Source organism: Mixophyes fleayi, chromosome 1 (genome assembly GCF_038048845.1).
Source record: "Mixophyes fleayi isolate aMixFle1 chromosome 1, aMixFle1.hap1, whole genome shotgun sequence".
NCBI lineage: Eukaryota > Metazoa > Chordata > Amphibia > Anura > Limnodynastidae > Mixophyes > Mixophyes fleayi.
In genome coordinates this window covers 231,846,332-231,871,195 of record NC_134402.1, presented here as the reverse complement: position 1 = coordinate 231,871,195, position 24,864 = coordinate 231,846,332, and the positions used below count along the sequence as shown (strand labels likewise).

The following is a 24,864-nucleotide window of genomic DNA, read 5'->3' as shown; positions in this document are numbered from 1 at the left end:
AGCATCCTCAAGATATAAATTTTTTGCCAACAAGAAGAGGCGGGTCGTACCAGCATTCAAGGTCGGGGATCGAGTGTGGTTATCCACCAGGAATATTCATCTGAAAGTTCCATGTATGAAATTCGCACCACGATTTATTGGTCCCTACAAGATCCTGCGAATCCTAAACCCAGTCTGTTTCAAATTGCAGCTTCCTAAGAATCTTTGCATTTACAACTCCTTCCATGTTTCTCTGCTCAAGCCTCTCATCATTAATCTGTTCTCTGCTCCTTCCTCGATATATCCACCCATTCAACTTCAGCAAGAAGAGGACTTTGAAATTACCCATATTCTCGATTCTAAATTCTCCAACAGATATCATAGATATCTGCTGCTTTGCACTTTTTTTTTTAAATACATAGCAGTCCCCATAGATGTCTACGGGGACTGCTATGTACCGCAATTTAACAATGAATGAAAATCCTTGAAATGATAAGATTTTTTAATAAATATGAGAAATAGTTCAATCCTTATCAATACTATAGGGATTGAAAACTATTTTTCATTTTCTGTGGCGCTTGTTAAATATGCCACTAAGAACCATGTATTAGTTATCAAGATAGCCATCAAAAACAAAGTGTTAAATACCATTGTAAAAATATATAATGGTTTCAATAGCATTTTGCTACATAGAAACATCCTAACATAGTCATACAGACATCTAAAACTGCTGTTTGTAATGGGGAAAGGTACTAGAATAGGTCTGGAGAAGAACACACAGACAAGACAATGTACATCAATTGCCATTTTCTCTTTGAGGATACTAATTAGAAATCTACAGTACAGTCTAAAAGATTATGGGGCAGATTCAATTTGGCACCAGGTGATGCAATGTGTCTCCAGTACAGTCCGCGGAGACACGAGGGGAAATTCAATTTGCCCTGTTACTCTCAAAAGTAACGCAACCGGTGCACGATTACGGTTAATAAGGTAATGTTTAATGCTGATTTCTGCTCACCGTGGCTAGCAGAAATCGATGTTAAAAATTACCATACTAACGGTAATACTGCGCAGGCCGGGTTACTTTCGGCAATAATGCGGCCAATTGAATTTCCCCCATTATGTCAGAGATTTTACAGAAATCTGCGCTCATTTTCCCTCGCATCCCATAGAGGTGTGCAGAAAAATGAGCAGAGAGATTTCTTACCATAAGGGGCATATTCAATTGTCGTGGGTTTCTGCGGCGTTAAAACTACTATCGTTATTACGGTAGTAGTTAGCTGGATTTCAGCTCGCGGCTCAAGGAGCTGCGAGCTAAAATCCAGCGAGAAAATTACCATAATAATGTTTTTTCCTCGCACTAAGCACGAGATTTTCGGCGTTTTCACTGACAATTGAATATGCCCCATTATGTATCTTAATCCATGCTCCTCGGAGGCCTCGCACGTCTAAGAGAACTGCCGTAGTGATCATTATAGGAATCAATGGTCTCAACCTAAGACCTGGATGAGGTGTATTATGCTCTATTAAAAGTTAGCAGAAATGAACGCAGCTCGGGTACAGGCGGCCTGCACATGTGCCCTAAAGGCACATACACACAAGGAAGTTTATAGGATCACACACATTAGCAGTCCTCATAATAATGATCTATTGGCTTGGCCACTATGTAGACTGCAGTTGTAGAACTCATTATACTGTGTTTAAACGCTGGATGGAGCACTACTATAACCTACAACATCCAGACGTTAAATCAAAACGAGGCTTGGAACGCAAACTGAGCGACGCAAGAGGCGCTTCTGTCCAATAAGCGTGCAGGCTTTCTGTGGCTGTGCATGTTGCTATGATAGTGTCGTGCAGGGGCTGTAGCTTCGTATTCTCGGTATGTTCCCGGAATATATGTTTAGTACAGCAGATACATGCTGCTGACGGTCTTTCGGGATACAGGTGGTGGTAAGAAAAGGAGGTCTGTCATGCTTATATTTCCTTGCACTACGATCACAGTTATACGATTTAGCATTCTTTAGAATTGATATAGTCAATAGAAGAAAAGACCATACGAAATGGGAGTCGTTATATTGTTTTTTTGGGGGTGAATCATATGGAGTCCTAAGAATTATGTTGTGTGTAGTCTATTGATGATTGATTTCATTCCTTTATATATATATATATTAAACAAAATGCATACAAACTAATGTCATCCAATGCTGTTTTTGGCAGCACACAACAGTGGCATATCCAGAGGGAGTGGATGGGGAGATTACATATCTATTCAGGTGCACACTTGAGGGGGAATTTCTAGGAAGTGCCTCAAACATGCAAATGACATGGTCTACGACCTAGGCCATGGCTGTACAGCTTGCATATGTATTCAGGCTTGTGCATTTAGTGTATAAGAAAGATATATGCAGCCATGAATATGTGATCACAAAAAGCCGTATACTAAGGTTAAACTTTTAACACTGGTTTTATTTATATGTAAATCAATAAATTTCTATATGCATAAAATCTAACATTCTAATAAACACATGTGAGACAATTAAAATGCTATAATTTAAAAAACACTCCAATACAGAAAGGAGTGTAATTAGCTGGGCTCTAGGTTCTCAGGAACCTCTCAAAGGATGAAAACAGTCAATCTCCAATTAGTGGTATTTGGACTCCAAAAGGTAGCAAAATAAATACAACTACATGCACTTTGTAATGTAGCAAATTCAATCACAGAGAATGTGAATATATAACACCATAGTGAATCATGAATCGCTCTCAGAATTTGAACAGTCACAATAGCACTCTGGAAAAAGGGCAGGTATTCCAACCCGGCACACTGTATATAGTGATATTTTCAAATATAGATGACTCTTCACAATATAACAGACAATTGTGTTCCAGAGATCACCAAAATCACTCAGCCTGGCAGGGGTTACATAAGAATAATAATGTCCACTATTTGGAGCTTAATGGCAGTTCTTATCTTACCAGTATCCTGGATAGTTTCATTTGTGCATTCATTGTGTTTACAGGGCCACATAAAGTAGTAGTCCTTGAAATAATTATGTATTGCTCACTATGAAGACTGCACTGTCACCCACTTACTGTACTGACTAAATACCTCTTTTGCAGCAAATGCCAATGTCTTATCACTGTCATTAGAGTGCCAAGTCTTTTTTATTATTATTATTATTATTATTATTATTATTATTATTACTACTACTATTCTTTATTTATAAAGTAACATAAATGCAGTGCTGTATATTTTGTTTTCGAGTCTTAGATTGTTTGTCAACAGCTGCCACAAAAGTTCTTCTGGCAGTACACTAAAATCTGAGGAATTCAGGCAATAGCTTTTACTTTACTGTTGCATCATACGATTAACTAAGATTGGTAAAAATAAAAAAGTATGTAAATTGCTGTGTTCTTAGAAAATACATGCCTTTATATTTTATTATGAGACTGAAACATTCTACAAATCAACACCAACAGATGTACACCTTACTGTAAATTATGATTTTGTCTTGGTGAAGGAATTGTGGTACTGCCTGCATCTAGCCCAGTACTGTAGTCCTTGTTATTATTCCAGTATTGGTTGTGGTGTTGTACAGGCTATGTGATATTGCCAGTCAACTAGACAAGATGATTTTTTTTCCCTTTTTATTTCGGCACATCAACAAAACCTCAGCAGTAGATCATATGGTAATTTTGTCTCTCCCTATTTATAATATGTGACGTCTTCTGAAGATGTCGCTGATCAAGATATAATGGTGTAGAAATGTGGTCTCATTAGCTAAGGTGTTTAGTCTATCAGGGGGTGTACTTTAAATTTTTTTTATCATGTAGTTGCTATAAAAACATTGCTGGGTCGTCACCAATCAATCACCACTACTACAGGTATTTTATAGCAGTGATATTGGTCTCCCATGTGGCATATCTACTAGCCTTTTTAATGAGCAAACACAATCTATACATATTGAAAATGTCCCTGTCCTTTTTATTTATTATTGTTTTGTGCTGGTTTTAGGAGGTCGTCATTCTTTGGTTCTTCAGCAGGATAAAACATGCTGGCCAGAAATGGGATGAGAAGTTCAGCCCTGGCTCGAGCACAGGCTCATCTTGCTGGCCAGAGAGTTCCTATAACACCCAAAGACCCTGAAGATGAATTACAGGTTCGTTTTTGCCATTGTTTAGCACACATACACATTCACAGGCTTTTGTGCAAAGTCCCTTTTCTTGTTTTGTTGTTGTTGGGGTCTTTTATTTGTTTGTTTTTGCATCATGGCTTACTTTTAATCCTGAAACCTATTCATACATCTTCTCTATGCATTTCAGCCTGATTTAAAGCAGCTTCAAGTAGTAATATGTTTTTCTTTAGCTTTTTTTTTTTAACTTTCATGTTAAACAATATAACAAAAAATTAGTGAAAAAAGAGACTCTAGGTTCCAGAGTCGAGTAACATTTGTTATAAGCAGCTAATGACATTTCAGATCTCAAACATAAGCAGGTGTATTTAAACCTAAGGAAAGTTTTACACCTATTTAGTCTCCTATTATTTGACACATAGGTGCCTATTTATTGAACCTCATTTTCATGTCAATTCCCCAAAAACGGCTGTTTTCGAGGAATAGACGGCAATTAAAGTATTTGTCTAATCTATCAACAGTGCATCGCAGCAGATATCCTAGATATCTGCTGCTTTGCACTTTTTTCGTAATACATAGCAGTCCCCATAGATGTCTATGGGGACTGCTATGTACCGCAATTTAACAATGAATGAAGATCCTCTTACACATACCGTAATGTGCGTCAGCTCAGACTGACGTACATTACCGTTTCTGCTATTTATCAGCACTGTTCAGCTCTGCTCTGAAGAGCAGAGCTTTACAGCGCATGTGTGGAGAGATCACATGATCCCTCCCTGTCGTACTCCGCTCTGCATCACTGAAGTGCAGGGAAGTTTTCAGACGGAGCATGCGCAGGAGGCTTCTGTGGATCGCACAGCAGCTTCGGGAAAGAGGCAGTGAAAAGGTAAGTTTTTAACTTCACAGGAACAGCAGTTTATCAGAACTGCTGTTCCTGTGTGGAGATTTTTTAATAAATATGAGCAATAGTTCAATCCTTATCAATACGATAAGGATTGAAAACTAGTTTTCATTTTCTGCGGTGCTTGTTAAATATGCCCCAAAGGAGCAAATGGGAAAGTCATTGTGTAGTAAACATTGCATGGTTTTAAGTGTAAATTACCAGTACAAAGCCATGTGCGTTCTTGATGAGCGAATTGTCTTTCATCTGCTTAGTAATATCCACTTTGAGGTACTTTTCCATCAAAGGGATCTAGTTTTCTGGTATTCAGGAATTTAAGCCTTAGCTGCGTTAGGAGGACATGGCTATTGTACTTGGGAGGAGAGGCTGTGGCACCTTCCAATGATCCGGGAGATCATTGGGAGGTACTACAGAAGTTTTAGATGGTTCACAAAGCAGTGTTTCTGATTAGAATGTTAATATAAGAGGTTGGGTCTACCATATGTGCGTAATAGTTCTTATTTTGGCGGAACATCTCTAGGAAACATTAGGACAGTTGGGGAACATTTTATTTGGTTTGGCTGGTATTCAGTGATTTGTCGGAAACGTTTTATTTTTTTTTCCTCTGTTTTGCTACTCCATTCCAAAACAAACAACATTTTCAAAATGTTCCTTCATTGATTTGATGAACAATTTAAAATTCCTGTTGACTTTAAATAAAGAGTTTAAAAAAAAAAAAAAAAAATCTCGTTCACTGTTTCCCTTTCAAAATAAGGGAAAGAGGGTTAGGTTTATATGATAGTGATAGCATGAGGGTACCCTTCAAACAGGTTCATTCCCTAAAACATTAAGTTGGTACAATACGTTGTTGCTTATACCCACGTTCATGTAAATGGTAATTTCTATGTGTGTTTTTTTTTTAACTCTACAGGGCAACATATTTTTCCAGCTCACAGTAAATATTTGGGTATCTTATGATATGGCAATGGCAGCTCCTGATATATTCAGACCTCTTTTGTTTCCCTATACATATATTGATTTATTGCAGACAACATAATATTTTGGAATTTGGTTATTAAATGGGGGTGGGGGGATGCACACTGCTATAAACTCTTCTGCTCATCCACACGCACAGTATACCTGAATTCAGACAAGGCAGCTTCTGGTGTTATATTCCAAAACTGACACTCCATGACATTTTGGTGATTGTAAATATATCTACATAGTCAGTCCTCTCCCTCTCCATGTTTACTAAGGTTGGCCTCTTCTTTCTTTTTTTTGTTAATGCTTTATTGTTACTACACATTCCAGCCATTGTGTAGCTATGGTAATAACTGTGGCCCATATAACATCTTTTAAATAATTGTTTATTTAAGAGTTCTACACTGCACGTTCAATAAAGAGTGTGACTAGTTGTGGCTTTGCTGAACAAGAAAGGGAGTTCTCAAACAGAATGGATTTAAATATGAAGGAAGAGAAAATGAGTGAAGGGTAGGCAAGTTAATGATTCATAGCTTCTCTTGCAAAATAGTTATAACATTTATATATTAAAATTAATCACATCCTTTTTATGTGTAATATGATTCAAAAATCACACCTGTCTATAGGTAATAACTCAGGGAATGCTTCTGAAGTCCAGTAATACTTTTTAATACATGCCATGCAAAGAAGCTTGCCATACAATATGAAATGATAAAGTAGTGGATTATAATTTTCTAGTTGTTTATAAACGGCAGAGTAGTTTTACAATTCAAAAAATATATCTGTTGTCGGTAATGGGGGTGCCCCCCATTAGCTGATCAGAGCACGCTTTACCATTCTCCCTCCCCCCCATTTATTTTTTATTTTTCAGGCAATATGGCTGAACCATATTTGACAAGTATTTACATTTTGTATTTGGCACTCCTTAAAAGAAAACAAAGCATCAAAAGCCTGATTTGCTGTACTAAACTGTGGTCAGGGTTTTGTATATGTATGAGTTGCATTACTGTATGTTTTCATCTGAAAAAAAAATAAGAATCTTGTAATTTTCATATAGGAAACAAATTCATAAGTCAGACAGACTTCTAGTAAGTAATTTCAATGATATAATTTATATTGTTCCTTCATATGATCCAAAAGAAAGATATGTAGGTTTATGCCAAGTTTAGATAACTCTCGTTCATACTGTCTCTACAGGAATACGTGCGTACCCTTAACAGAAAGACAAGTGCTTTAAAACACTCTCAGCCATCGTTTGCTGACCTGAGCGACTTGTCCGTTGACGAACAAGAAAGTGAAAAGTACAAAATCACTTCTAGTCCTCAGCAGGCAACAGGAAAGAGTCGGTTTCTAAAGAAGAAAACTCCATCTGATGAAAAACCAAAGGGCAATGTCGCCATTGCAAAGGAGGTGACAAAGCCTGGCCATCTGCAGTCTGTCCAATCAAAGATGCCAACTAGTGCTGCTCTGAAGAGACTGGCAGAGATTGAGAACAGACTCCGGTTAAGGTATCCCTTGGTTCTTGTCTTTTATAGTTTTTTGTTTTGTTTTTTTGTTGAAGCAGTTACTTTAAAATTACTGATTTGTGCAATATTTTTTTCTAGGTGTCATGTAAAAATGTAGAAATAAAATAAACAATCCTAATGCCATTATTGTATGTTTGTTACCCATTTGATTTATATGATGTCCTGTCCTTACTTTTTGCAGAAAATTGGAAATGGACATCTCTGAGAATGACTCTGACCTGAGGACTTCTGAAGAAAGACCTTTCTCCAACAGATCAAGTAGTGAATTTAGTGTGCGAGAAAACAGATTCTTAAAGAAGAAAGTTTACATAAAGGAGCCAGAGCCCAGGGAGCAGGGCAGTGGGCATGCTGTCTGGAGCAAACCAGAAAGTAGGAGAGGAGCTATGGAGAGTGAAGAAGAAGAAATGCTTCGTCTTGTTGGCAGCTCAGTGGAGTTGTCAGAAAAAGGTGATAGGTGGTGGAAGAAGCCGGTGAGATGGAGTTTCACATTCTGGGGTCTTTGCACTGTAGTTAGTATAAAGCAACAGTTTAGGATACCAGCAACCAAAATAAATTGCTTTCTCTATATCCATTATCAAAATCCATATCTTATTCCTCAAATAGATCTCTTAGCTCTTGCAAAGTATATTGTCCTTTTATCAGTTGTGATAGATATATTTATATACATTTTTGTTTTTATCAATTATGTGTAAAATAAGATGCCCACTAATAGGGGTACATGTGCGAAATCATTATTCTACTGCATGTAGTTGTAAGAAGTACTGAACCATGATTCATAGTCACTGTTTTAATTTGTGTTTTAAAAGAGATATTAAAGCATTCTATTAGCATAGTTTATAATTTTAGGATACTTTTTAGTCTGTGAAGAATATAAATTTTGCATACATGGTTAAGTATAGTGTGTCCTTATATTGCTGTTATCTATGTTTTTAAAGTAAGAGTAACCAATTTTAGTGAACTTTTCTACAGTAGTGTTATTTAAATAATTTTCATGCAGATTACTTAAGCAATGGGATCCACAAACAAAAAATATTTATTATCTTTACACCAGGAACCACCTAGAACACCATCACCCCCCAGCAAATCAACTCCCCGCAGAAAACTACGTCATAGCCCCTCAGCCCTAGGATTCATTTCTCCCCGCCGCCCACCTTCCCGCTTACCTTCTAGAACCCCCTCCCCTCCTAGTCATGGCACTCCTAGATTCCCCAGGAGAACACACTCCTTAACTCGATTTGGATCTCGATCTCCTTCGCCATCTGTAAGAAGCTCGTTGACCAGCCCCTCTCCCAGGTCAAGGCTGGGGAGACGCAGTCGAACATCTCTGTCCCAGAGGAGTGACCTGAAATCCCTTGATGAGTTGTTCTCCAGAGCAGAAGATATGAGCAGTGCAAGCTCCAATGGTAATGTTCCACATTTTTTAATCTTTTTAAAATATATTATGGAGTACAGATAATGCTGGATATAAGCATTGCATGTAGTCAAATTTAAGCTTGAATGCTTTTCTTTGGAGAACATGCATTGTAGCTGTGCATGTTTGTATGTCTCTTATGTCCTATTGGGGGACACAACTAACTATCTGTGCAGATGTTTAGGTTAAGTCTTACCCTGGTTTTTAACTTCAGCTTTGTGAATTAATATCTAAATTAGAATGTCCCATTCTCATATATTGTGTATTATTACTTGTTTTTGTTTTTTTTTAAATGCTAGTAAAACCCATGTAAATGGGTTTCTAGTGTCTTTTGGTTTTTGGAATGCTTCTAGTTTTACCCAATGTGTTTATCACAGGTAAACGTATTGGGATCTCCTACAGTGCGCCCCAAACGCTAGTAAAAAGTGTCAAATAGTATATAAGACTAGAATGAGGGTAGGAAAAGCAGGGTGGCAGCCCGTGATAACGAGGAAGGAAAGGGAAAGCATCCAGGCGGATTGTTGTTCGGCTGTATCCTTATTGGGAAAATAAGGGATTACATTTAAAGTGTACTGTCCAGGGCTCCAAATTTAGTGAGGGATTTTGATGAGTTATGAAGAATGCTAGTCATTCTCTCCACTTGATACGTGTACTAGATCCTGTCAAGAACTGGTTGTAACGAGGGGGAATTAGATTAATTCCAGTCTGCTGCTAACTGACAAGTTGCAGCAGACATTTTATGACAGATCAGCCTTTTTTGAAAGTGAATGGCCGATGTAACTGCAAGAGGCAGGAGGAAGAATCTAGGAGAGAAAGAGATTTCTAATTGTAAAAAATTTTTCACTTCTTAATTTCATCCAAGAAGAAGTATGGGACATGGCCATCAAATGTGAAGGAATGAGCCTTCCCCAGCAGGCTCTTGAAGCATCTGGGCTGATTCTGTGTAATCCTGAGGGCACATAATATCAGCTATATAGGAGCTCATAAGAGTTTTCTTTAACTGGAAGCTGCGTTCTCGTGAATTTCCTGCCCGTACACCTCTAGAATCTCTCCCAGATCTGCCTCCCATGCCATCTCATTAAGATTTTTTTTAGGTTGAGCCCAGTATGTTTAATCTCGGCATATAGAGTAGAAACCAGGCCTTTTGTTGAAGCCTTTCTCAAGCATGGTGACTCAAAAGTACGTAGTTCGAGGTCTTACAGTCAATTGAAGCGTTTTAGATGCAATTATTGAAAAAAAAGTTTTCATGGGGGTTATTAAATATGTCTTGTATCTCTGCTAAGGTGAGAAAAATGGGGCCACTGGAGAGGTCATTCATGTAAATTATGTCACTCATTAGCCACTGTTGAAAAGCAGGTAAATCACAACCAGGGGCGATATTAGGCTTATTAAGTAGCGAAATTAGAATGGGAGATGACTGGATGATGTGTTACTGCTTTTGAGTGGTGGAGTGTTGGAAGCCACAGCAGGGAGGATACGGATGCCAACCTGAGACTATCTGTCTCAATCTGTGTCCGGATTCTAGTAGAGTTTGAGCCATTCCACAAAACGCATTGAGAAATTAATTTTGCAATGTAATGTTTAAAATTCACAGCCGGACCCTAGACTGCTTTTTCACCCAAATAAATTGGGAGGTGATACATTTTGTTCTAATAATGCCTGTGTCTCATCGTGGTGTAGAAATCCAAGACTTAATTTTTTTTTGTGTCCATTCTATACTATGAGTGGGAGCCAAATTTTTTCAAAATCTTTAAGAGGTGCAGGAAGTAAGGTAGTCGGGTCTGTTGTCGTCACATCATCATCTGCATAAATGGTATTACAGTAGAGAGGTCTGAACACAGAATTTCTAACAATGATTTGCCCAAATCTTTGCAGCTAAAGGGTCTATTATTAGTGCAAAAATTAATAGATGTGGAGGGCAGCCCTGTCGGGTGCTGTCTGAGGTGTCGAATGAATACAAAGTTACCCTATTGGCTAATATCATTGCTTTAGGGGAACGATATAGAACTGAAATTCCAGCCAGAAATTTCCCAGCAAACCCAATAGATATGCGCACTCTAAACATGAAAGGCCTTCTCACTGTCTAGTGCTAAGACCATTGAGGATCTTTTGTGGACATGGATAAAGTTAATCAAGTCAATAACTCGTCTGGTGTTACCGGGGCCTTGTCTGCCCAGTATGAACCAAAGAAGGAAGGATAAGGTTTAAACTATTTTTTCTATTTTTTAGCATAAATTTTAAGATTAAAACATTTGATTTATAAAGAATTTGGTCTTGGATTTGTGCAAAGTGGGGTCCAGACCTGGTTTAAGCATTACAACAATATTGGACAAGGAGGTGGCAGAATCAAAGGCTGCCTCCTCCATAATTTTACTTAAAGAAGTTTTTCATAATGTACTAAAACGAATGAGAATATATATTTTATTTTTTTTTATAAAATTTTTTTGTTTTTTAATAATATTGTGGGGTTAATACATCTGGACCTGGATAGTATATTATCAATGTTTAACTGTTCTGCTTGTGAGAAATCAAAACGAGGAGACCAGGGGTTAAATACGGGGTCATTAAATGCCAGCCATGTTATTGCCATGCCTACTTGTTTGTTCTTTTTATGCCACAATTAAAAAAACATGTAAATAGTTAAAATAAGGGTCATTATGTTCTCCTGTGATGTTGGAGGGGCAAGAAGGTTTTGGTCAGTAAATAATAAAGATTTATAGTAGTTCTTGAACTCATTAATAATTTCCACTGATATATGGTGTGTCCAATATTTTTTTTTTTATTATTTTCTTAACCAGATTGAGGGTCCTCTTTTGCCTTAACTGGTTATGGCAAGCTTATCAGCTTTGTCTGCTTTATTTTATTGAGTGTGTTAGCCTGCTTTATGTGAAAGCAGACCATTTAATTGGGCCCAAGGGTGTCAATCAGAGAGGAGGGATTTAGAGGCAGATTTTGTGATGTGATAAGAGTGTGGCAATTTGTCCCTCCTAAGGAGCTTATTTCTTGGGTTGCTAATTTTTTTTTTTGCTGCGCTGAAAATATTTCTGAATCAACCTCTTATAGTAGCCTTATGAGCCTCCCACAAAAGTTTAAAAAAAAATAAATTATGACAAGCTTGATCTCTTTCAGTAAATGGGAGTCCTCTAGTTGTCGGCTTCGATTACTGGGAGGAGATTTGATTAGAGGTATAGATATACTCCTGCATGGTCTGACCATGAGAGGAGTTCTACCCACCTCAATGATCATTTTGGTTAAAGCCTGTGAGACAAATATAATGTCAATGTGAGAGTGTGTTTGGTGGGAACCAAAAAGTGGTACTTAATGCCTCCTAGATGGGAGGGGGGGCCGTATTAGTGGCCAGGTAGAGGAGCCCATTTGGGTAAAAAACCTTTAAAGCATAGAACCCGACAAGGGTTCATTACAACAAATAACAAGAGAAATATATTTTCAGATCAAGTTAACGGGCCTCTTGGGTGGATAAAGAATTGAATTTGAGATGATCAGGGACTAGAGCCGTGGGGCAGGAGCACAGAGTGCCACTTAGTGAAGTGGAATATAGAGTTGGTGGAAGAGGTAAAAATATGGGACGAGGGGGTAGAAACATGTGGTGGAGCAGGTGTATTGAGGTGGTAGGGGAAAGGATAAGGAGCAAAGGGGAAGGGAGTTTGGGGAAAGAGGTATGGAGAGAGAGGAAAGCAAAAAAATTGTTTTGCAGAGCTGTTACGTGTAGCAGCTATTATAAGCTTACAGAACTGTCGGCAGAGGTCCTCACCTATAGCAGCCGCCTTTCCTGTAGAGCTAGATATGCTCACAGGTACTCCGATGCCCCCAGGTCTTAAACTCAATGCAGTACAAGCTTATGAATAATACCGCAGCGCGGGAATAGGAAGTGATGAAGGCAGGCAACGTGGTAAGGAACAAGCCAGGGTCGAAGGACAGAAGCAATCAGCAAAGTCAGGTTCAAGCAAAGGTAGGGGCCGGCAGCAAACAAGGGTATCCGAGTCACAAGCAAAGGTAAAGGTCATGAGCAAATAATCAGACGTCCAGGAACACAAGCCAAAGTCATACTCTGAAAACAATCCAGGAATAAGCACAGTAGAAAGGAGCAGGCCAGCAGCCAGGAACTGAATGCCATAACCGGCAGGGAGGCAAAGCCCTCCCTGCCTTAAATACAGTGATGGAGCAATCAGGAAAGATAAGGCAAAGGGCTGAAAATCAGCCTCAGGAGGCTGTTAATTACCATATTTGGGCCGGTATTGGGCATAACATTACCCAGGAACATGCTTACAATAATATATAGCCAGCTTTATAAATGACAGAGCTCCAGCTGTAATTGAAAGTGTCTCTACACATACTCCTAGGCCACAGATTATATAATTTAATGTCCACGCACGCGCCCGGCCGTTAGATCATGCCGGGATGTGGCGCTACTTGCAAAGAGTGTCCCGACCGTTGTCCTGGCAATGGTCGGGACGAAAGAGGAAATGACATCCCAGTCATCATGGTGACGGTCAGGTCAGAGAAGAGTCGCAGCGTCTAGGGGCACCGCTGTGGCTCGTGACAAGAGCTTTTGCAAAACCTGCAAGTCAAAAAGAATACCAAACAGTAGCATAACATTACGGGTAGTAATTAACTTAACTGTTCTAACAATTGGAAACTATCCACTCTGTGAGATAAATGGAATGCCCATCAACATTCAGGAGGCAACATCATGGAGGTGTCAAGTCACAGTTAGCTCGCCTGCTCACTTCCTTTCCATTAAGGTGCTGGAAACTTAGTACTCTGGGGTTTACGAGAGCCTCTGTGTTTCTATTCAGGAAGGATCTCCGGATCTCATGGACCCTGGTGTCTCTAAACACCTGGAATTCAACTTCTGTCATGCTAAGGTATTGGCAAGTACTAAATCTGTTATTCAAATTGCCATAATAGGGGTACATTGACAAAGTCATAGCCAAAAATATTTACATTTTTTTTTTTTTTAAATAACTAAAAATTTCCTCTAAATGTTAGGGGAAATTAACAATAGTATTTAGTCTCCACAATTCTTTCTCTGTTAATATTATAGAACATTTGTTTTTGTTTATGAATGTAATATATCCTTTTCAATCAGAAAATGAAAAGAAATGGCATTGACAAAATTGTCACCCTAGATTTAATATTTGGTAGCAGTCTTTGGCCAAAACAGCTGCAATCAACTCCTTCCTACAGTCATGGATGAGCTTCCTGCACTTCTCTACTGGCAGATTGGTCCTTTCTTCTTGTGCAAACTGCTCCAGATCTACCAGATTTTAAGGGTATCTGCTGTTTTCAGATCTCTCCACATGTGTTCTATGGGATTTAGATCTGGGCTCATTGTTGGTCACTTCAAAACAGCCCAGCGTCTTGTCTTGAACCTTCCCTGGATGTTTTTTGAAGTTGTTTGGCATCAATTCCTGTCAGATCCACTACTAGCAGACCCACCAGAGAGATCTGCTAGTAGAGGAAGATACTTTTGTTCATATAGTGTATTTGGCCACACCTGTTAGTTATTAAATTGAGATGTTTTAATCAAACCTGTTGCCAGAGGTGTATAAAATCAAGCACCTAGCCATGCAGTCTCCATTTGCAAATTTAAATTTTTTGTATAAACTGGATCATTTTGAAGAGCTGTGACTTCAAGCGTGGTACTGTGATAGGATGCCACCTTTGCAGTAAGACAGTTTATGAAATTTCATCCCTGCTGGATATTCCACGGTCAACTGTACATGATATTATTATGAAGTGGAAGCGTTTAGGAACAACAGCAACTCGGCTACAAAGTGGAAGACCACGTAAAATCACAGAGCGGATCAATGACTGCTAAGACGCATGGTGCGTAAAAGATGGCAATGCTCTGCTGATTCCATAGCTGAAGAGTTCAGAACTTCCACTGGCCTTAATGTAAGCACAAAAACTGGAGGAAGCTTAAAGGAATGGGTTTCCATGGCCGAGCAGTTGCATGCAAGCCTCGTATCACCAAGACCAATGGCAAGCGTCTAACGGATTGGTGTAAAGCGCACTGGACTGTGGAGCAGTCCAGTGTTGGGTTTGGTGGATGTCTGGAGTATGTTACCTTGCTGACTGCATTATGCCAACTGTGAAATTTGGTGGAGGAGGGATAATTATTAGGGGGGCTGTTTTTCAGGGCATGGGCTTATCCCCTTATGTCCAGTGAAGGGCAATCTTAATGCTTCAGCATACCAAGTCATTTTGGACAATACTATGCTTTCAACTTTGTTGCAACAGTTTGGGGAAGGCCCTTTTCTATTCCAACATGACTGTGCCCCAGTGCACAAAGCAAGGACTACAAGCCATGGTTTGATGAGTTTGGTGTGGAAGAACTTGACTGAATGTTCTGTGTTTCCAGGGTATTGCCCAGAGCACTGATTATCTTTTACGTAATCTAGAAATGCTCTATCTAGGAACTTTTTCAGTGCTCCATTTAAAATATAAGAAGCAAAAAGTAAGTAACTATCTGTGTTTGTAACTTAGAAATAATGAAGTAATGGGTTTAAGATTTATATTATAATGATATTTCATTTCTCATATAGTTTCTTGAATGTTCTAGAAAATAAAAGACCAGACATTGACATGTATTCCTGAATAGTTCTTTGAAAATGTATTGAGCCCCTACACATTTTTGTTGTTTCTTTGCACCATTTATTTTTATTCATTTTTGCATATATATTACGAAGGTGGGCTAACATAAACCCAAAACAGCGTACAACCGATACAAAGTAAACATAAATGTCTAGTCAGTAGTATTTGCTCAAAATGAGCACATTGATTTTGAAAGACTGAGGAGGCTAGCTGGACCATTGCAGGAAGGAGCAGTACAAGGAACAATATAATATATTGGGTTATAATCAAGGGTATGTGATTTTTATGTGCATCTCCCAGCAGTCATACCAAGCTACCCACCTCGTATCAAATTTGCAGGATATGTAATTATGCAGCTCTAGCTCAGATATCTGGTAACTGTCAAATTTACAGTATCAAGAAAGAGTCATGATGGATCCTTATTTTCTGCATTAATCGTGAATTGATATACTTTCTTAAAAATGTTGGTGTTTCTCCTGGCTTAGACAAAACGTTCATGGGATGCAAAGCCAGGTTGGGCTATGAAAGTACCAAGCTCTGAGGATACCTAGTGCTGTAAACAAGTAAGAGTTACCACCTGGGATGGTCAGTTCGGAGTTCACTCCATATACACGTTTCTGTTTCCAATTGACTTATGCACATTCTTCCCTCCTCCCTATATCCATCCATTAGCTACCTTCACCTCCTAAAACCATTGTTAGCTTTAACTCACATAAATGCATCAAGTAACTACCTATGATGATCACCCTAACACTTAAGATTTGAATTTCGGAACAAAATGTCAGTCTTATTTTCATACACCTAAAAGATTTTACGGATACTACCGTGACTGCCATTCACCCTTATTATTGCCTCTATACACCACTACTTCAAACAATACATAGGAATGTTTCACACACTGTCCATTAAACATTTGGTCTAATTATACCATCCTACAATTCACATTCTTGATAGTGGTGGATCAATCTTTATATGATTATTAATATTTGATAGGCTTGGACTACCTATAGATTTTCAGCTACTTTCGCAACCTGGAGATCACAGTCTAAGTGTATTCCTGTGAGCACAGTTTACTGCTTGTTCATGGCTGACTGTTTCAGTAAACGTGACTACTCAACCCAGAAAGCGAGGGCCCTTTGGAGCACCCATGTCTTTGCTATGCAGATCTTGGCCAAAGCCAGGCACGTAAATTAACCACATATTGCTTACTTGGCTTATCCAGGATTCTTTTCAACTTAAGTCGGCTACACCAAGGACCTGCAAAGGTGCAGTTATCTCAGTCTTATGTATATAATTTAGCAAAAGTAACAAGTGATCCCTCTCTATTTCCCTTTCCAATAAAGCATTAATGCCAGAGATTGTTTATGGGACCACAGAGCCAAATGGTTGTTTTCTTGGAAGTATTGGTGAATACCTGCACTCTCCATTGAACTGTGCCCCCATTGTGTGATGAAGTTGCAAGGAACGCTATCCTGGGGATTCCAAACTCTTCATGAAGTTGATCTTACATATACAGCTACCCATCATGGTAACCCCATACCTAATCCTGAATTCACCCCACCAATTTTGATAATTCAGTATTTTTTTCATTACACCACAACAGACTTTCTGGGTCTATACCCCCTCTTTGCAGCAGCAAGTGTGCTGTATTCCATATGTGTACAGCTTGCATAATGAGAGGTTTCTCTTAGCTTTGTCCACGTAGTTTCTGTTGTGGTGTCTGGCCTGCATCCACATGTTCCACCAGGTTAAGTGGGGCATTACCCTGAATTCACCTCATCCATTCTTGAAGGTGTGCAACATGTGAAGCATAATATAGCATAAAGTTAGGGAAAGCCAGGCCCCCAGATATCCTGGGTCTACGTGATCTGCTTGATTTAATTGAAGCTATTTTTTTTAGCCCAGACCAGAGGAGACCTAATAGTCTATGTTATGGAAAAATATGGGCAGCACGGTGGTTTAGTGGTTAGCAGTTCTGCCTCTCAGTACTGGGGTCATAAGTTCAATTCCCCATCATGACCTTATCTGTGTGGAGTTTGTATGTTCTCCCCATGTTTGCGTGGGTGTCCTCCCATACTCCAAAAACATACTAGTAGGTTAATTGGCTGCTATTAAATTTCATTAATCTCTCTCGGGGTATCTGTGTGTTAGGGAATTTAGACTGTAAGCTCTAATGGGGCAGGGACTGATGTGGGTGTGTTCTCTGTACAGCGCTGCGGAATTAGTGGCGCTATATAAATAGATAATGATGATGAAATATGCCCAGGCCCAAAGCCTTGCCATCTCCTTAAGTGTAAATGTAAATCTTATCAGGCAACAGAGTCTGCACTACCACACGGTCTGAAAAGGCAACCAGCTCCATAGCTGTACACTAAATTCTCAAATCATACAATTCGGTATAGTATTTCTAAAATATTGAAACTGTCATTGGTTGAAAATCGGTGTTTACATTTGTCCACCATTTCTAATATATACACATTCTTGCGTTTTCATCTCCTGCCAGGTACACCAAACTTTCTCCTCTGTTAGTCTGTTCATATTTGTCATGTATGGTATAGAGTGCCCCCTCCAAGTTTTTCTCAAAGAAAGACTTCAAGTCTGGGCAGCTCTGCCCCAGACTTGACTCTTGATAATTTTTGAAGTCCTGTCACTGTAAATATGCTTCTCCATAAGGTAAATGCATCCCATAGGTCGGGTGGCCCTACCGTCTGTGCTGTGCATTCAAGGAGAAATAATCCTCCCATTCACCTACTGGTTCAGAGCCCGAACCATAAGTGATTGCCAAAATGAATTCAACTTCCAGAATATTTTTCTTTCTGGCATACAAAAAATCAATTGACAATACCAGACGGAAGTAATCAGATGTGCCTCTAGACTGTTATTCCACACTAGCCAATGACACTTGGGCGCCTAATATATGCGTAATAGGGAGTGATAAATTGCGGAAAAACAAGAAAAATGCTCAGTGTTCAAATTTCTAACCTCGCCACACATCCACTAGTCCCGTTGCATTAACCAGTTGTGCCCTGCTACCCCTACACGTTTTTTCATTTTGTTGCTGCAGATTCTGGATTTAAAATATGTATGGGTATGATTCAGTTTTTCAAAGCATTGAGTTCCTTTTGCATAAAATGAAAAGCATAAATGATTATATTAATACAGTAATCATTTCCATAGTGGTGCGGCGCTGCTTGCAGGTACTGGATCTAGATGGCCTGGGTAGTTTTGTACAGGAGCCATGGTCTTGTAGATAGTGGGTGAGAGAGCAGAGTAAACAAGGCGGTTACTTCTTTTAACCTTAACTGCATACTCATTTCTTACCACCACCCACCGCACTCCCTCACTGTCTCCCAGAAATACTTATTGCTAATCATTTGTACTTTAGCCATCATCGACTCCTAATAGTGGGTCTGATTTTTTTTTTTCCTGATATATACAGGGCCCCCTCCCCCAAGAGATCTGTACATTGTGGTGTTCTGTTTAAAGCTACAGTCTGCCCTGGTGTTTCTCATTTGTATAATTTTTCTTTTGTAGACTTTAAGTTGAATATTTTAAGTTTGGATGAGTTGGCACTCCCGGCAAATACAGAAGAACTTGAAGAAAAGGTGGGAGCTTGTTTTCAATTATTAAAGTGATTTTTCTATGAATACAACAGGTGATATTTGTTAATATAGTTTACAATGTGAGTTGAGTATAGCATTGAAACATTGTGTGGTATCATTTAGTAGATGTGTTAAAGTACTGGCATACCGTCTAATATTTTAATGATCAACAATATATTCCCACCCCCCAGCAGACCGTTAATAGAAAAGCTATGAAAATCAAGCAGCGCTCCCCTACCCAAGATAATGGGATCTTGCACGACAATGGTAAACGGTCATCCAGAAAACAGAGATCCACGGCAGAAGTGGATTCTGCTTCAGAAATACATACTGAGACAAACAAGGATTCAGAAATCTCAAAACATCGACATCAAGGCCATTCAAGTTCATCTGAGTCCTATTTTCAGGGACAACCTGATGAAACCACTGCTCAGTCTGTTTACTCTGAGGATTTTGAAGATTCTGTGCTCTCTGCTCTGTCTCAGAGTTTAAAGTCTGATTCAGGCTCATCCTCTAAATCTCACTCCTCAGAAGAATACAGCTTCCCCTCGAGCCATTCCAACACTCAACCCACTAAACCAAGAGAGGGCACATGGGCGGGGAAAGTACAGAGAGTGACAATAAAGGACATTGCTGTGCAGACCAGTGATGCTGGATTCACTTATCACTGGCCACAAGGTAAATATTGTTATCACCATGTACATACAGCCTTGAGATCCATTTGTATATTATAATCACAAGTCTTGCTTAATACCACTAATACTAAATGCGCAATTTCTCATATAACCAATTCTCCTTGATTATAAACCAGCATATAACTTGTTCTTACATTGGTTTACTTCATTTTTTATCTTCTTCCATTATATACCATGATAGGGAAATATTTAAGTAAAATATATTTTAATCATGTAGTGGTTAATTCAGTTTAAATTGTGTTGTGTTTTAAAACTGTTTCTCTGTGTCACTCAGCAAGCTTTGGCATAGGGCACACTACTACCCCTATCATTATAGAGCCGTCGTCGATGGTCAGTCATGTGGTGAGCCCTGAAGTAATAGAAGGTAATCTATTCACTATAGTTTCAAACATAATTGCAAAGAAAATGTGTGTGTGTCTGTGTGTATGTATATGTGTATACAGTCAAGTCCATAAATATTGGGACATCGACACAATTCTCATATTTTGGGCTCTATACACCACCACAATGGATTTGAATTGAAACTAACAAGATGTGCTTTAACTGCAGACTTTCAGATTTAATTTGAGGGTATTTACATCTAAATCAGGTGAACGGTGTAGGAAATACAGTGATTTCTATATGTGCGTCACACTTTTTAAGGGACCAAAAGTAATGGGACAGTCGACTCAAATGCTATTTCATGGACATGTGTGGGCTGTTCCCTCGTTATTTCATCATCAGTTAAGCAGGCAAAGGTCTGGAGTTGATTCTAGGTGTGACATTTGCATTTGGAATCTGTTGCTGTCGACTCTCAATATGAGATCCAAAGAGCTGTCGCTATCAGTGAAGCAAACCATCATTAGGCTGAAAAATCAAAACAAACCCATCAGAGAGATAGCAAAAACATTAGGTGTGGCCAAATCAACTGTTTGGAACATTCTTAAAAAGAAAGAACGCACCGGAGAGCTCAGCAACACCAAAAGACCCGGAAGACCACGGAAAACAACTGTGGTGGATGACAGAAGAATTTTTTCCCTGGTGAAGAAAAACCCCTTCACAACAGTTGGCCAAATCCAGAACACTCCAGGAGACAGGTGTATATGTGTCAAAGTCAACAATCAAGAGGAGACTTCACAAGAGTGAATGAATATAAAGGGTTCACCACAAGATGTAAACCATTTGTGAGCCACAAAAACAGGAAGACCAGATTAGAGTTTGGCAAACAACATCTAAAAAAGCCATTACAGTTCTGGAACAACATCCTATGGACAGATGAGACAAAGATCAACTTGTACCAGAGTGATGGGAAGAGAAGAGTATGGAGAAGGAAAGGAACTGCTCATGATCCAAAACATACCACCTCATCAGTGAAGCATGGAGGTGGTAGTGTCATGGCGTGGGCATGTATGGCTTCCAATGGAACTGGTTCCCTTGTATTTATTGATGATGTGACTGCTGACAAAAGCAGCAGGATGAATTCTGAAGTGTTTCGGGCAATATTATCTGCTCATATTCAGTCAAATGCTTCAGAACTCATTGGACGGCGCTTCACAGTGCAGATGAACAATGACCTGAAGCATACTGCAAAAGCAACCAAAGAGTTTTTTAAGGCTAACAAGTGGAATGTTATGCAATGGCCAAGTCAATCACCTGACCTGAATCCGATTGAGCATGCATTTCACTTGATGAAGACAAAACTGAAGGGAAAATGCCCCAAGAACAAGCAGGAACTGAAGACATTTGTAGTAGAGGCCTGGCAGAGCATCACCGGGGATGAAACTCAGCGTCTGGTGATGTCTATGCCTTCCAGACTTCAGGCTGTAATTGACTTTAAAGGATTTGCAACAAAGTATTAAAAAGTGAAAGTTTGATGTAGGATTGTTTAGTTTGTCCCATTACTTTTGGTCCCTTAAAAAGGGGGAGGCACATATAGAAACCGTTGTAATTCCTACACTGTTCACCTGATTTGGATGTAAATTGTGTCGATGTCCCAATATTTATGGACTTGACAGTATTTACATGCATGTGTATGTGTAATTAATATATATATATATATATATATATATATATATATATATATATATATATATATATATATATATATATATATATAATTTATATTATGTATAATTTGCAACTTGTACACTGCCCTGTCCCACTTTGGTGGGAGTAGAGCAGCGGCCCCTTATTCTTTTTGCCAATTCATTTGCCCTATAATATTGTGTGACAGTCTATTAGTGGTATACTATGTATGTACATATGTATGCCAGGTGAAGGGGGTTCTAAATTGTGCACCAGAGTTTTGCAAATTCTAGTTGCCAATACCAGCCTGAAGTTTGAGATTATAATCTGGCCTAGGTCTTTCCTACTGATGGACAGAAATTTATTTTGTGTCGCACAACTTTGAAATGTCCATATTGTATATTTTTTATTCATTACGTTTTTGGTTTTTTGTTAACCCTAGCTCTGACCACGTATAGTCCAATGGTTCTGGCGCTGAATGACATGCTAAAACAGCAGCTTGTCCTCACTCAGACATTTGCAGACATGGCGCGACAGTTCCACCTCTCCACTGTAAAGTCTTTAGAGAGTGAATTGTATAACTATACCACGCTGGAGGACACTAAGGAGGTACATTTGCAGTTTTTTGTCTTTTTTTAATTTTTAATTTCACAATTGTATTTTTATTAAGTTACATTTAGAAGTGAATGATCTGATATGAGACTAGTCAGTAACCAAGAAAACAAGCAAATGCTGAATGTTTAGTCCACTCTATGTCCGCAGGATAGTGAGCGAGAGATTTTAGGAAGAATATTGCTGGGAGGCAGGGAAACATAGTTTGTATGATCTATGCCACTAAAGTATGCCTGGGATGGAAGCCAAGGGATCTCCTGTTAAACTGCATAAAGATATATATTTAGATACACCACTGTGTTACACTGCACCTACAAGCTTTGTACATGATTTAAATGGATTAATGAAGATGTGTCAAATATAACAATTATTCAGGGATTTGACATTCTAGTAACACCTGGTCATAAATACTTCTGGGATTTTTCCTTTGCACGTTCTAGAACACTGATGCGAACAAACCATTCAAAACCTTTTGCCGCTTTAAAAGCGGAGATTTAAAAAATAAGCATTAATCTATAATCGGTAAACTGTGTAATGATTCCACTTATGCTTGTTTGTCTTTTGAATTCCAGTTTTCTTATAGAAGCAACCTTCTGCATCAGGACTAAACAATAGTTGCAAATTCATTTAAAATAAAAATAAAAAATCACATTGTGACTTATATAAATGGTAAAACTAATATATGCTTTAAGTTTTGTGCCAAAGCAAAGGGCAGCAGTAATATCCCCAAAACAGCTGATTAAACTGCAGACGGTTGTGCACAGTTACTAAATGTCTGGGACAGTTAATATGTGCTTAAAATTAGCAGTACTGGTTTTTAGAAGTGCAATTGGCATGAGAAATATTTTTAGCATCGTGCAATTATAAAATGAATTGATCACAGATAAAGAAAAACATGTGGAGTCCCAGACTTAGTAGTTAAACAGAGTTGGTTTGAGTGTTTTATCACTATACTAAGACTACCATTTTTCACATTGATATTTAAACTAACCTTTTGGTGCTTTAAGTGAGAGGCTGTTGTTGCATTTTAAACAATTGTGTACTTTTCCTAATCGCTTTCTTATAGAAAAAATAGCTCATTTTCTTTAGATACCCATACCATATTTAATATGACAAACATTACATTTGCAGAAGACAGTTTATTTGACTGTGATTTTGTAAAAAAATATGCACTATTGGTAAATGCCACAGGATTGCCATGTTTAAGGGAGGGGTTAATTTAAATGACTGGTGTGAAAACTGAATTGCTATGTAAAGTACCTTTTTTATTTTATTTTTATTTTTGGAAATATTCAGCACTTAGTGTACATATAAAAAAAAAAAGATGTAGTAGATTAATCGTTGGCGTCTATATTTTTTTCCTTTGTCCACAGTACATTAAACAGCAGAAAGCTCTAAAATGGAATCATGGGCCGAAAAAGGAAGTGAGTGGATTGCATTCTTAACCAAGGAGCCTATGAGCAGTGATTCAGCATTGCTGACAGAGTTATTGAAGAATATATTAAAGCATTAAGTGCATAAATGGAAAGAATAAGGTTTTATATAGTTTCCAGCTTTTCTATTGAGAGTAGAAAAAACTTATTTAAAACAATACACAAACAGCTCTTGCACTACTGTTTTTTATATGTTATTTGTTAAATCAAGTCTTTTTATTGAATTTTATATGATTTATATAAAGACAAACATAAAACCGTGCAAACAAAGCTACCTAACAAAACAAATAACATGAGATATCAAAATATATTGCATTGTCTAAGAACAGAAGATGACAAGTAAACCAAATGAATGATACCTGATCCAAGACTTCTCCCACGCCGCTCCCCTCCATTGGAACAAGCTCCCCCGCTCCATCAGAACTTCCCCTAATCTGTCCTCTTTCAAACGAACATTAAAAACCCACCTTTTCCTTAAAGCCTTCCAGTCTCATGCCTAAACTCCCACCGGTCGGCTACCTCTCTTTCTCATTCCTTCTTCCCTTCTCCCCTTCTCCCCCTTCCTCCCGTCTCTCCGTCTCATCCATGTGTCTGTCTGTCTTCCCCTCCCTTTAGATTGTTCGCTCCTTTGAGCAGGGCTCTCCTACCTTCTGTTTCCATCACTTTTAAATGCGCTCTCCAGCTACTCAGCTCACCTCCTCTCAGTCCCTCTGCCCTCTGTCTCCTCTCGCTTCTCTCCGCTCCCCTCAGTGACTCTTTACCTGTCATCCGTGCCCACCCTCTTGGGCCATAGTTACCTGCCTATACTCACTTTTCCCCTCCCTCCCTCTCTTTCATGCTGTGCCTGAGCCCCCAGAGTTATAGTGCTTACTGTTACTTGTACTGTGCTGTTTTACCTTGTACTGTGCCATTGTTTGTCCTTGTACGGCGCTACGGATACTTTGTGGCGCCCTATAAATAAAAATTAATAATACCTTGGTGTATATATCA

The 24,864-nt window shown here is 38.7% G+C and overlaps 1 protein-coding gene across 4 annotated transcripts; it reads left to right on the top strand.

Annotated features, from left to right (window-relative positions):
* The first annotated feature begins 1,778 nt into the window (after positions 1-1,778).
* Positions 1,779-24,232, top strand: C1H19orf44 (chromosome 1 C19orf44 homolog). Of its 4 annotated transcripts, none has more exons than XM_075207326.1 (10): positions 1,779-1,929; positions 3,995-4,139; positions 7,171-7,481; positions 7,681-7,969; positions 8,551-8,902; positions 19,063-19,133; positions 19,322-19,808; positions 20,100-20,189; positions 22,272-22,438; positions 23,815-24,232. In XM_075207326.1, exons 2-10 carry the CDS (start codon positions 4,032-4,034, stop codon positions 23,884-23,886), a joined length of 1,947 nt encoding a protein of 648 aa, XP_075063427.1. In that variant the 5' UTR covers positions 1,779-1,929; positions 3,995-4,031; the 3' UTR covers positions 23,887-24,232. The 4 variants fall into 4 exon arrangements, with proteins under 4 accessions (XP_075063427.1, XP_075063437.1, XP_075063416.1 ...); XM_075207336.1 differs by having other exon boundaries at positions 1,779-1,942; positions 19,325-19,808; XM_075207315.1 differs by having other exon boundaries at positions 1,779-1,942.
* Positions 24,233-24,864: the final 632 nt, after the last annotated feature.